This window comes from Ictidomys tridecemlineatus, chromosome 3 (assembly GCF_052094955.1).
Source record: "Ictidomys tridecemlineatus isolate mIctTri1 chromosome 3, mIctTri1.hap1, whole genome shotgun sequence".
In the NCBI taxonomy this organism is placed as follows: Eukaryota; Metazoa; Chordata; class Mammalia; order Rodentia; family Sciuridae; genus Ictidomys; species Ictidomys tridecemlineatus.
The window spans coordinates 187220814-187235392 of record NC_135479.1 but is presented as its reverse complement, the minus strand read 5'-3'; the positions used below and the strand labels follow the sequence as shown (position 1 = coordinate 187235392).

At 34.2% G+C, this 14579-nt stretch overlaps 1 protein-coding gene across 7 annotated transcripts in view; it reads right to left on the bottom strand.

The window, feature by feature from the left end:
• Robo1 (roundabout guidance receptor 1) overlaps positions 1 to 14579 on the bottom strand; it is a 1016703-nt gene that overhangs the window by 134739 nt on the left and 867385 nt on the right. For all 7 annotated transcript variants that reach the window (XM_078044437.1, XM_078044436.1, XM_078044438.1 and 4 more), the window contains one exon: positions 2341 to 2498. In XM_078044437.1, the coding sequence (XP_077900563.1) occupies positions 2341 to 2498 (158 nt within the window). The remainder of the gene's footprint in view (positions 1 to 2340; positions 2499 to 14579) is intronic.

Genomic DNA, 14579 nt, shown 5'->3' with positions numbered 1-14579 from the left:
TCAAAAACAACCCCTGGTATGTCCTGCCCCAAATCTTCTTCTATAATCTGCATGACAGTTAATAACGTCAAGGGAATGGGTTTATGGCTCAGCAGTAGAGCGCTCACTTCGCATATGCAAGGCCCTGGATTTGATCTTCAGCACCACATAAAAATAAATAAAGAAAGAAAGTTATATAAAAAAAAAGATGTCTGCACCTTTTCACTACTCAGGCCAATCAATGAAGGCAATGCTTGACTTTTCTTTTTTTCCATAAGCCATATCTAATCCATTAGCAAATACTGTTGGCTGTTGCTTCTCAGTTTAGGTTGACTCTAATCACTCCTCACAACCTCCATTCCTAGCAGACCAGTTAAAACCATCATTTCCCTCTTGCCCTGATTAACAAAACTCCCACCTGGCTTTCCTGCCTCTGACATTGCCACCTTCTGTGTGCTCTGGAGATAGCAAAGGCTTTTTCTGAGAAACCTCTGATTCTTCCCATTTTACTTAGAAGAAAAGCTGAACTATTCACAATGACTATAAAGTCCTATGCAATCGGCTACCTGTCCCCACATGACACTATCTCCTACAAATCTCTCTGTTGTTTCCTCCATTCAACCCACACTAACTTAGCACTTTAGTGACAGTGTTAGTTGCACCTCACCTTAAGGTATTTGAATGTTCTGCTTTGTCTGCCAAGAACACCCTTTTCCTGAAACTTGTAGAGTTTCCTTCCTCATTTTTTTTTCCATTTTTTTATATGAGACATTCTCTGATCGGGCTATTGAAAATTTCAATCCTACTGGACCTCTAATGAATCCCTCTATCTATTGACTCCTTTATTTTTCCAGGACTCGTTATACTGTATCATACTATATATAACATTTAATTAGTATTGTCTGTATATACACTTTTAGAATGTAAACTCCACAAGGGCACTCACCAGTTTTGGTCTAATGATACATCCGGGGCATTGAGAATTTTGTCATTAATTTATATTGAAAACAAATAGGTAATCAGGAAAGACATAAGGGAAATCAGGGATAATAATGGTTTCAATGTGTTTGAATTATTAAGGCAGAGAAATGGGAATTACAGATGATGATCATTAAATGATCTGGAATACATGTTTAAGGATAGAATATTCTTATCTTAATTGTGCATAAACCCAAAAGGAATTTGTTATCACTAACAAGAGAAGTATTTGTTCCTACACCCTCTATTCCCCTGTGCTATGGGCTTCATTTCCCATAACCAACTTTTCCACATGTAGTTTTCACTTTGACATGTGACTTTTCAACACCTCTTAAATGCAGAGCTGAGTCATCCTCACCCCAGTCCCTAGAATTTCAAATATCCCCTGAGGCTCATTTTAATTCAAATCAGTGAAGGAAAAAAAATGCTTGGTTGTCTTTTAAGGTCCCTAAAACTTTGCCACAACCTTCTCTTCTTTCCTCCTATTTAATTAGCACACTCATCAGTTAGCTGGTTGCGCAGAAATAGTGCAGGCATTTAAAAGATTTATGTTATAGCTGTGTTCTTCAACAACTTTAGCAGTGACCTTTACTCACACACATATTCTCCTAGGGAACTTTGATTCTTGGTAAATGAATTCACAGTGGACAGATATCAGCGCATGCAGAAAAAAAGGAAAAGTGTAAAGGGTAATATTTTACAATCATAGAATCAATGAAAACTTGGTTGATGGAGGTGTGTTAGTGAACACCTACCACTACAGAACAAGCAATGAAGTCACACAGAAGCGCTGCTATCAAGAAGAAAACACACAACCTACTACATATCATGTAATTCTCTACTTAGATCAGAGCAGGAACTCAAAATTCAATCACCTACTCTCACAGTTTTCTTTTATGAGATAAATTCATCATTAACCCTCATGACGAATGAGATTTTATTTCTCAGAAACAATATCCAACTCTATGGAACAGAAAAGCAATTTTAAAAAGAGACAGAGGTATAAAAAATCCTAAAGTGACTTAGGAGACCTCCTGGAAACATACTACATAACTAAAAATTTTATGAGAAACACTTTTAATGGTAATACGTGGAAATGTTATAAGCCCTGAGTTACAATAATAATTAAGTCTACATAAAAGTGTTAACTCCAAGACATTAAAATTGAAATTATAATTTCACTTTTACTGATCTTTAAACACCGTGCGTTTTCTTCACTTATTTTCATGTCTACAGAGAGAGAGTTGAAATATATTTATTTTAAGGAAGAACTGAAAAATGAGAGCTAATGCTAGTCTTCATCTAAGAACCTGCTTTGTGGAGCAGGGTGAAGATGTGTACAGTCAAACCTGAAGATGGTCCTGCTATTGGTTAAGTACTTACAGTTATTCTTTCATCTTTGTCATCCAGTGGAGAGCCATCCTTCTTCCAGGAGATGGTGGGCTCCGGATGGCCTCGTGGAGGCTGGCATTCCATGACAGCAGGCTCCCCTACTGCCACCATAACATCAGAGGGGTTTTGTCTGAAGTCATCCCGTAGTACTGTAGGAACAAAAAAAAATCATTGTACTCAATAGTAACACATGCAATCCTTATCTCTGCACTTCAGCAAAAGAGACATTTACTATAATAAATTACTACTATTAGCTATCACAATGCAGCTTGAAGAATATCTACTTACAGACAACTTCAATGTAATAAAGATATTTGGCCTTAGCATGCACAGGAGGGGTAATCTGACATTCTTCAAAGGCCAGTGGGTAAATGTAGTCTGGGGCCTAGTGCCTTCACAGTTAGCATTTGAGTTCATTTTAACTTCCATTTCTTTGCTGCCTACCGCCTATATTTTTTCTTTCCAGATGCTAATGATTATAGTTCCTTTTACTTATCAAGATGATGCTCTCTACAGTTAAATAAATTATGTATACATACAAACAAAATATTAAAAGGAAAATAAAGATAATTCTAAGCATTATTAATTGAAAGATGTTACAGATACCTCAAATTAATGTTCAAGATTATATTATCATTATAACTTAAATGTATACATTAATAAAAAATGAAAGATATTATTAACTAATATAGTATCAACCCTATAGTTTAGAGGCGTGAACAATTCATTACTTTAATCTCAACTGGATACTAATACAGATTTAAGCTGCTATAAGATAAGCAGTGTTATTCACTTTGTGACTGTAGGAATAAAATGTTAAAAATTAAAACAATATGTATTCACGAATACTTCATATGGTAAAATTGTCCTCAGTATCTTGATAACATCAAACCATCTCAAATTAGTTGGCATCAGTAAGTCCTAAATCACAACTCTGTTTGCTAAACGTGTATTTCTTGAACACATTCTTGATGATCTCTGTTTCCCAATTTACAAAACTAATATGGAATATATACTTCATTAAGGTCTAATGAATAGTTAACTTCCCCATCTTCAAATCCTTGATCCTGGGTATAACAGAATGTGACCCATTGTAGAAGCTCAATTTAAGACAGTGCTTAAAATGTTTATAGGTATATTAAGATACACATTATGATAAAGATTATTTCTTTTAATATAAATTGCATTGTAGATTTGATACTACAATTGTACATTGGAATGGATGTCTTTCCATCCTAATGGCATATAAAAATGTTTTCACAGATGAAGCACTACAATGTGAAAAACTTATACTCAAACCAGTATTTCAAACATTACTCTTAAATTTTAGTTTCAAAGCCTCAAATTAAGAGGTTTTCCAAAGGCTCTATTTTCCTGTTTCATTTCTTGAATTTTGTTCCTCTATACCAACTGAACACATGCATATATCTTAGTAAGCCATAGCACATACTCAAAGCAGTTCTTTAATTAAAATATTGAGACAATTTGGGCAGACTATGATTATGCTAATGCCTGGAAAATACTTGCTTCACTATCTTTCGAAAAATAGTAAAAGAAAAACAGACAAGGAAATATGACTGTACCAAGCTGTTGTGATTCTAACATCATACACTATTAATAAATTATACACTATCAATAAAATATAGACAAAAAAGTAAGATTTGTTGAAATAAAAACTCTAGCTACCTTTACCACATAATTTAAAAAAAAACCAGACTATTAAGAATTTCATTATGTATAAGCTTAGGCTATTATTACATGTTAAGAATGTACTACAAAAAATGTAAATTTTATAAAAAAAGCAAATGAGTTAACCTTAACAAGCAACATGTATGTTTTGCTGGATAAAATTATTAATCTATGATAACACATCTGAAAAGCTTTAACACCCCAGAAATACCCAAACTAAAATATTTTTCAAGTAAAAGTAAATAATTTGCACAATTTTTCAATTTGTTAGGCTTTAATCCAACTTGGTAATACTATATCTTATTTACAAATTGAGATCACATCTCAAATAAACCAATGAATAATAAAATGTCTTGCAAAATATCAAAGGGCTATGTCAGATAAATCAAGCTATTTTTTCATTTATTGTGTTATTGGGACTTTTACAGTATATAATGAAAAGCTAACAAAATGTAATCCATTAAAGATTGTTGCTTAGATAATGCTCATGTAATTATTTTTGCAGCTGTAAAGCATAAAACTCTAGCACTGCCTATGGCTACAGGCAATCCTGCATAAAACTATGAATTTAAGATTTTTCTCCTCTCGTTCATAAAAGCAATATTTCTTTCTTATTATACTTGCCCTGAACATTTTCTTTTGAGAAAAAATGGTATGTGTCACATTATAAAATGATATGAAGCCTTATTTAAATTGTTGAATTTTCTTAACACATGTGTATATTTAATTCATTAAAATAAAAATAAAATCTATGCAATTGGCAGCAGTATGGAAGAAAAAATTTTAACATCCATATGTAGACCCAAATTCAGATCTTTTTAAACATCTCTCATTTCCTTCTCTAACATTTATCATAATCAGTCTATATTTTGTAATGTTTCTCAATTTTAACAGTATAAAAAATTAAATTTTAATTTTTAATTTGGGACTATATTTTTTTAAAAAGGTCTCACTATTAATTTGAAAAAGAGTAAACAACATACATAGTATATTCAAGTACATGTCACCTAAGAAGGTGTTAAGACATAGTCATTCTAATATTGTAACCAGATTATATTTCTTCCATATTTATGAAGTTTTATGGGTAAAAGCTAGTGCATATAACACAGCTCAAATGATTTCCATGTTTTCCTTTGTTAAACAGAAAAAACAAAATCTAATCATTTATCTTTCTGAGAAGATTTATACCGATTTTAATACAATTTGAAAACAGTAAAAGCTTTTTATCAGAAAAGAAAAATATTGGTGGTGTGCTAGAAACCTATCTGTGTAATGCTGAGAAGATAAGAGGAAAAGTAGAAAATAATATGTAAACGTAAACTGTGCCAAAAACAATGGAGGCATTAATTTATTAAAACATTCTGTAGGAACATTATAAAAAGTTAGAACTGAAAGAAATGAAACATTATAAAACAATATAGTAGCTGACAATATCAAATTCATCCCCAAACTAGATATAATGGAGTGTCAGGAAATTGCCACTTGCTAGCCTATGTGATTTATCTGAACAAAGACAAGAGGAAAACACAGGTATTCTTATTTCCTGTGCAGTACCCTTGGCTTTCTAACCATGTCCTCATTGTCCTGTACAAAACATTTCTCTGATCAAATACGCTGTGTTTCTAATGGATTTGATCCAATGTGGTTCACAGCACCACCACAGAAGGCTTGTCCTATGATGTCTGTACATCGATGCACCAGGGTCTCATAACTCTATCCAGTCTTGATGGGCTCAAGTGCTCCTCAAGTTAATCTTGTCCCCTAATCATGTGTTCAACATCTGCAAACTATAATGCATTCAACTTCATGAAACATAGAATCTCATTGCACTTAGGAGCCTCAGGAGTATGTGGTACAAATTTTCTGTTTTAGAAATTAATAAACTAAGACTTTCATGGGTAGAGGAACATGTCACAAAGGTAATAAAAATGATGAAGATGATTTAGCAAAATGATAATGTTAATAATGGTGGATGTTTAATGAATGTTTACTGTATAAGAAACCATACTAAGTATCAAATTACTTAATCCCCAGAACAAGCTTATGATAAAATGAGTTTATTAGTTTCATTACACAATGAGGAATATTTAAAAACTTAGTGGCCAAGTTAGAATTCAGGTCTCTAGTATGACCAGATCTCTAGCTAGAATTCAGATCTCTAGTTGTCTACCTATCTGGTCTTAACACAGAGTTCACAATTCTAAGTACACAGGTATATGATATAATTAGTATTTCAATCTCTTTCCAATGAAACAGAAATTAAGTGAGAAATTTCCCTCTTGATAGTTATATGTTTATCTTATTCTGCATTCTTGAATTTTCTCAGATTTTCCATGTTTGGAAGAAGATACTTGACATTCACAGCATATTGGGCATCAGAATTCATTATTCAGAATACACATGATGTGTTACTTATTATCAATGACTCATATTTTACCACAAAATGAACAGACTGTACAATAATAATTATTTTAATTAAATATGGGCATTTAATTATCAGTAGGTATCTTGGGGAAAACAAAGGGAGATAATAACACAGTCTTGGCTTTTTTTTTCTGCTTTACAAACTACCTCATGAATGCAACCCTGCAGCAAATATTAAACTTGTTGACTAGGAAGAAAAAAAAATCAATGAAACCCTTAAAAAGCACAGAGTTTATTGGAAAAGAAAATAAATGAAGTATATTCCTAAAGACAACTCTATAGATATTTAGTATGCCTCTACTACAATGTGTCATATAATTATTTTTAAAATTATTAAGCATATACCTAGCCCTTAATTTTAGTAGAGAATATGTTAGTCATTTTTATAATCCTTTTAGTTCTCTGTCTGAATTCCAATTTACATGTTGATAATAAGAAATGCCAATTAATTTCAAAATAACTATAATTCTCTCTCATTTAAAATATACATTGGGCACATTTTTTGTGCCTGACAGTTATGCTACAATTCTTGCATTTCCCTTGGAGTGAAATACATGTTAAATGTTGATATTGTAAAAAAAAACCGATCTTAATATCCACCTTGTAGGGAAAGGGCAATGCAACAGGATTTTGTTGCAGATTATTCTGAATTCACATATATGTTTGGGAGCTGGATAAGAAAGTACAAGCATTTTTACAAGCATTATTTGCATTCTTACATTGTAGTTGTTGCCATTTATGCTAATATTCCTATGTACATATATGAACCATGTGCTTAAAACTTCTTCAAATTTCTTGAATAATTCCAATCTTTTAAAAATATTTCAACAAGAATACAAATGTACAGAAAGAGAACCCATTAGAAATGAAAACTAAATAATCACATTTAAGATGATATTCTGATAAGTGTTATTCATTTACCTTACACCATCATCTTCTAAGGCTAAGAAATTTGTTTTTTAAAATAATGCATGCATCTACTGAAAGGCACCTAGGTTGGCTCCATAGCTTAGCTATTATGAATTGTGCTGCTGTAAACATTAATGTGGCTGCAGGATGATAGTAGGCTGATTTTAAATCCTTTGGATATATACCATGGAGTAGAATAACTAGGTCAAATGGTGTTTCCATTCATAGATTTTTCAGGAACCTACCTACTGTTTTCCAGAATGACTGAACCAATTTGCAGACCCACCAACAATGTATGAGTATACCCTAGGTGCCCTTCAACAGATGAATGAATAAAGAAAATGTGGTGTATATATACACAACAGAATCTTACTTGTCCATAAAGAAGAATGACTTTATGAAATTTGTTGGTAAATGAATGGAACTAGAGTATATCGTTCTAAGTAAAATAAGTGAGTCCTAAAAAGTCAGAGGTTGCATGTTTTCTCTGATATGTGGAAACCCATGAGGTGCTGGGGATGGGGTGGTAAAAAAAAAAAGAAAACATAGAAGAAAGATCAGTGGATCACTCCATTGTCTACCAATGAGGAATGAAGAGAAGGGAAAAGGAATGGGATAGGGAAAGACAGTAGTGTGAATCTGACCTAACGTTCCTATGTACATGTACAAATATACCACAGTGACTCTCATGATCATGCACATCTACAAGATAATAGTTCAAAAAAAAACTATAAGAGCAAAAAGATCAGTAGAGTAGGGGGGCAAGGGAACAAGAGGTGCGAAGAAGGAATGGGAAGAAGAAGTAAGGGGGACTGAATTAGAACAAATTATATCCCATGCTTTTATAATTACATCAAAATAAATTATATTGTCATATATAAATAAAAAGAACCAATAATTTTTTTAAATGATACATGTAGACATCGTTAAGAAGTTATGATTTAATAATGATTATTTCCTAAAGAAACACATATACTTTTTAAAATTTGAGATTGAATATTCTTTGAATATTCTTCAATAATTATGTCATCTTCTACTAGTGTTTTTTATAGAATGCCACTTTATTTTAAAACCTTAAATTATACTTTGGTTAAGACTGTGAAAGAAAATATGCCGGGAGAATGGGAGAAGCAATTATTTTCTTAACTACCAGAAGTTTTGAAGGTTTCACAAACCTCTTATGCTTTATCCTAGGAAAGCAGTACTTTTTTTTTAACTCAAAAATTACACATTCTGAAAGTCATTATAAGAGGGATAGATGTCAAACATCACTCAACCTTAGAGAACAGCGAATACAAACTATTGCAAATGGAAAGAGATGCTATTATGAGAATAAAGGAAGCCAGTGTAATTTGTTTCTTTATATGAGGTATAACAGCAGAGCAGCTCACTTAAACATGGTTGTATGAGCTGTTTTTCTGTTGGGCTATGACAGTGAGGGTATGTCACAGCCGGTCTTGTTCTTTGTTTCTTTGCAATAGTGGAAATGGAATCTAAGGCCGGCGCAAACTAAGCAAGCACTCTAATACTGAGCTACATTCCAGACCCACTCCTAGTCCTTTTGTTTAGACTTACTTCCAGATTTGGTCTAATTTGAAGCCACATTTCCATTGTGCAGAAACATGGGTGCCACTGTGACACTTCCTTCATTGCATACAGTAGAGCATACTCCCTAGTGTTTATTACAGTATCACTAAGTCATGAAGACAAACAAAAGTTTGGCATCCTGTATGTAAGTTAAAGACTGTCACATATTCCAGAGAAAAGTAGACATTAGTAAGAATCAACATTCAAACAGTTAATATTCAGCAGACTTGAACACCTTGAGATCATAAAAAAATGTAACACCAAATTAAGTCCAATAGCTAGAATTATACGCCTGACTTTAAAGATGCCAGTATCTTAGTAGATGTTTGCATTTTACACTTTTGGATCTAAATTGTAAGTGAAATAGATTTATTAATGAAAAAATGCAACACTTATAGAAAACAATTAGGTTCCTATACTGTTGTAATCATGAATGAGTTAGAAAACAGAAGTCAAGAATTTCAGAATCACAACAAATTCTTCCACTATTCTGTGACTCTAGTTAGGATATTCATAATGACTCAGTTATTTCCATACAAAACAGAGAGTTTTTACACTCTATCTTGATAGGGTTATTATGAAAACTAATTATTTAATGTTTGTACAGGACTTGCCATTTTTATGGTGCATTACATCTGCAAAGAAGTATTGCCATTAGTCACTATGTAAGGAATTGCCAAATTTTTCAGCTGCCAGTACAAATGGAAAGGAGGACAAAGAATGCTATTGATGAGGGTTTCTAAGTGCCAGAGCAAAAGTCACATTCAGGAGTAGCCCAGCAGGGTTAAAAAAACACAGACAAAATGAGATATCTGAGCTATGGGACCCTGATTAGGAGCAGGACAGGCATGCATTCTTTCTTTTACATTTAGCACCCTGCCCTGAGAGAGTCCTCTATCAAAAGACTATACTTCTGTATTTATTGCCCAGCTCTTTGTATCTGAAGGTCAGGTCCATGAGAACAGGGTTGTCTTTATCACCTCTGTATCTCCAGTACCCTGAACAATGTCCAAGACACAGCATACATCAGAGAAAGCTTAAAATACAGTTTCTACATGTTGGGTACTGGGTATGAAACGTGGCTTAACTTGGCACGAGTCCTATGCTCATGGTCCTTGAGGTCTGTACTGTGGGGGTAAACAGACAATATTCAAGTTAACTCAAGCACAAAGACAGGATTACGATACATGCCATGAAGGAAAAGGATAAGAATTATAAGAAACATAATTCAGATAGGAAGTAAGGCACCCTGAGGAAGGAACAACTAAGCTGAAGCGTGAGAAATGGGGAAAACATCCCAAGGAAGCACACTGCAGGCAAAGCAAATAATCTGGTTTGAGGGGATACACTCAAGGAAATTTTAAAGATGTCGACCCTATGTAGTGAGTCAGGTGGAGAGCAATGTGTGTGACATGAATTTGACAGAGAAGGTAGAGCCCACAACTGAAGTCTTAAGCAAAGTGATTTCAAGATGGAATTATCATATTTAAACGCTTGTCCTCGCTGTCCTGTGAATGAAATGAAGAGGGAAGCAAGAATGGAAGGAGATGCCATTTCACTTCCACAATGGAGGAGAAGGGAGAATCCAAATCTAACGGTTCTTCAGAAAAGGCTGGAAAGTCACCAGTAAGAAACAACAACAAGGTAAACTGTGCAACAGCTCACTCCTTTAATGTTCATAGTGAACTAATCAGTGAGGACCATTATTGTTTTCATTTCACACCTAGGTGGAGTGACTTAGGACAGGTTGAATATTTTTCTCCAGCTCCTTTACAGGTGTATAATATGCAGTCAGCTAATGATAAATTTGGAATATGGGCCTGAATTCTGTTGGCTGCAACAACATGAACTTTTAGCACTAAACTCTATTGGTCTTCTAGAACTCAGAATTTGGTGGCTGACATGAGAAATCCACTTCTGGCCATTTCAAAATACATCCAGCTGAGGAATTTCTGTCACTTTAAACTGAAGTGCAGAGGAGTGTCATTCCTAGCATTTCAAATAATTCCTTAAAATAATTGTGCACTATGATAACTCATAAAATCACAAATTTACACCATCTCTGTACAACCTCCCTCACTGTGACTCCCACCTCCAGCTGCAAATGAGGACTCACAGTCAGGAGAGAAGGACAGGACTCAAGGTTGTCTGAACTACTGGACATGCATGAGATTAGGGCCTCACAACAACTGCTTTCACACTTTATTTTGATAAACACATATATTTTTTAAAAGTATCTGAAAATATTAGAATGTTTTCTAATTTAAAACATTTGCTGGGGAACAAAGGTGGCTGGGGGTGGGGGAATATACACAAGTGCTCCTTCATCCTCTGAAGCCCAGGAGGAGGGTTAAAGGCCGTTTTTAGATTTTATTGGGGGATAGGAGGGAAAGAACAATCTCAAGGGAGAAACATTCTCACAGTTTAAAATGATCTCATTAAAACCTCACTAGCAATTGTGAAGGACCAGAGAAAATAGCTATTAGATTAAAAAAAAAAAACAACAAACTGTTCTCACCAATGTATCTTTGTGCATCTTTGTGCAGCATAATTAATGCTGCCAGTTATAACATTTCCCTCCCCAAGCCCAAAGGAATATTTTGGTGAGAGCAGGAAAAAAAACAAAACACCAAGTCTAAATAGCACACACAGGGACATATCATCTAGACAAAAATGTCTTTAATTGGTGACAATCTGCCCTATATCACTATTACTATTCCTGAACATAATAACTTTCAGATCTGTTCATTCCTTGTATCTTGCCCTATCACAGGCTGTCTAGGGCTTCAGCATAATAATGCGGAGTACCTAACAGGGCTTTCAATCTCCAAGGAACATAACAAACATGCAATTGTGAAGCTGTGTGAGCTGCCTTTTCCTTAACAAACTACAGAGCTCTTGGGAGAGTCCTAGCAGCCTCCAGCTTCTTTGGCAGACAAGGCTGAAGACCCCCTTCTGCTGAGCACTGGAATCATACTAACAAGCCCTGACTGAAGGTACTAGGGATTAAATTAGTAGAAAAGCAAATCATTTTACAAATCGTATCAGTGATGCTATCTTTACAAATAACTGCATTTTTATGAAATATACAACCTATTTATCCTCAGGAAGTAGTAGAAGCAAAAGAACAACTATGGAACACAAAATAACTCAAGGAGAAAAAAAAAGGCTCTATCAAAGTAAAAATCTTGAAGCACGAATCATTCTTAAATGTTATTTGCATGTGTTTATTTTTATATCAGATCCTGGAAGTAGAATGATTCCAATGGAGGGAAATCCCATGCTATAAAAAGCAGGTCTTCCACAGTTCTCACCTGAACTTCAAAGTCTCAGGTGAGTTTATTTATGGCCAAACCACTGCAACTAACAATGGCAGGTTAAAGGTGCACAAGAGAAAGACCATAGCCAGCTCTGAGAACAGGAGAAGCTCTAGCTTTCTCCCTGGAGCTCCTGGCTCACACAGAAGAGAGGCTCCTGCAGGAGGTGTGATGGCCTGGTAGAGGGACTTCTTTAATTTGCTAAAGAATTAGCACAAACACCTGGCCTACTGTGATATGCTTGTATCCAAATGTAAAGAGCTCATGCGTGTCAAGTTGGTGGGTTCCAATCCACAAATCAAACTAGACATAAAGTTGATGATGAGCTACCAGAGGGATGAGTAGGGCTCTGTAAAATGGACACAGGGAAAACACTACCAAGTGGTTTGCTGCAGTTATCACAACTATGGAGTAGTTGAAAAGATAAGGAATCTCAAACCTAAGATGTCCTCAAAGACTACTTCAAATGCAAGAAATGAACAAACCAAAAAAAAAAAAAAAAAAACAGGGTTATCAACAAAAAGAGTGCGAGAAAAAGAAAAATTTTAAAAAAATTTAACAATCACTGGTCAAAGTTGGCTCCTACAAAAGTTCTAGATTATTCCATATCATAGACACTGAGTTAAAAAATAAAACTTCTGTGACTCTTCATAATTCTGTATATCAATGAACTATAAAGACCATTGTGATTCAATGTCTACTCTATTCGTTTAAAGATATACTTGGTCCTTCACATCTCCAGGTTTAGCATCCATACACTCAACCAGCTGTAGATCAAAAATATGGAGAAAAAAACCTGCATTTGTACCAAACATGTACACTTTCTGTTGTTATTCACTAAATAAAAGAGTATAAAACTATTACATAGCATTACATTATACTATGCATTATAAGTAATCTATAGGAGGATATGTGTAGGTTTTATGCAAATGCTATACTGTTTTATCTAAGGGATAGGAGAATCTGAATACTAAGGGAAATGGATGCCAAGGAATAGCATTATATATGCACAGCCTCTTAAAGTTGTAAATTTCACAGTGTTCATTTTCCTCTGTGAATTTACATTTCCACTCAACTCCCACCCAATTTTATCCTCATACAAAATGATTTTATATACTTGAGAGATCTGTTACTTTTGCTCATGGATCACCCATTCCATGCTGTCTGGGATACTGAGGAACAGGGCACTTGCTCCTATATTTGCTGCCCTTAGGCTTTTTACACCTCTAAAGGTGCACAACAGAAAGATCTGAATCTCTGAATGGCCTTTCATTTGTAAAAATGAATGAAGTAAAAGAATGAAAGATGGGAAAAGGGAATCCTGAAGCAAGGACATTTTAGGCAAACCAGTTTTAGGAATGACGTATTGAGGATGGTGAGAATTGGAATGATGTAAAATCATCATGCCTGTACATCTTTGAAACCTATGGGTACCTACCTGGTAACCACCACCCCCTAACCAAGGCCCCCACTCCCACTAATCAAGTCATGGGCTTCCAAGAAGATGGCCAGTCATCCCTGTTTTAATTGCAGCCACAACCTAAATGTCAGTGTATATGGCAACTCACAAATAAACAGCAATTAACTTCTTTGAACAAAATTTTGGTTAAATTTCATAATTGGAGCTGATTCTTCTATGTGTTATATTTTAATCATAAAATTTACAGAAAACCAATACAAACCAAACATAATTAGTTATTATAATTATTGAGTTTGGTAAATTATCTAAGGTCTAGAGATCAAAGAATAGTTTTAATATGATAAATAGTCAAAATGGGAATCAAACAAGAACTAGGTCAGATGTATTGGGAGGTGGAAGGAAGGTGGGGGTGTGCTTTCTCTGGAGAGTTTAAGGTCTCTGCTTCTAATGAAGAACAAATGGTTCCTAAGTCCAGCTTAGCTGACCAGTTTTTTTTTTTTTTTTAAATATATCCTACAAGCAATTTAAGGAACTATAAAACTATTAGCAACTTCAGGGGAGGAAAAAAATACAAAGAAACCTCTGAGTTTCTTTGCAATGCTGGCAAGCTTTGGATTACTTTTCTCCTTTAACAGACCCCAGTTGGAATAGCAACATTTCTTGTAAATTAAACAAATGTATAATGTTTTATTTCTCCTAAAGTAGCAGCTGTAACTTCTGTTTTCTTGACTGCTATTTTATTTATTTTTTTTATTTTCTACTTATTGAAAGGTGTTTCTGTTTCTACCAAACAAAGTTTAAAATGGGTCAATAAAATCTGATCATCATAAAACTTTGTCTATATTTTAAATATGTTGATAAACCTGTTTCCTAAATAATTGATA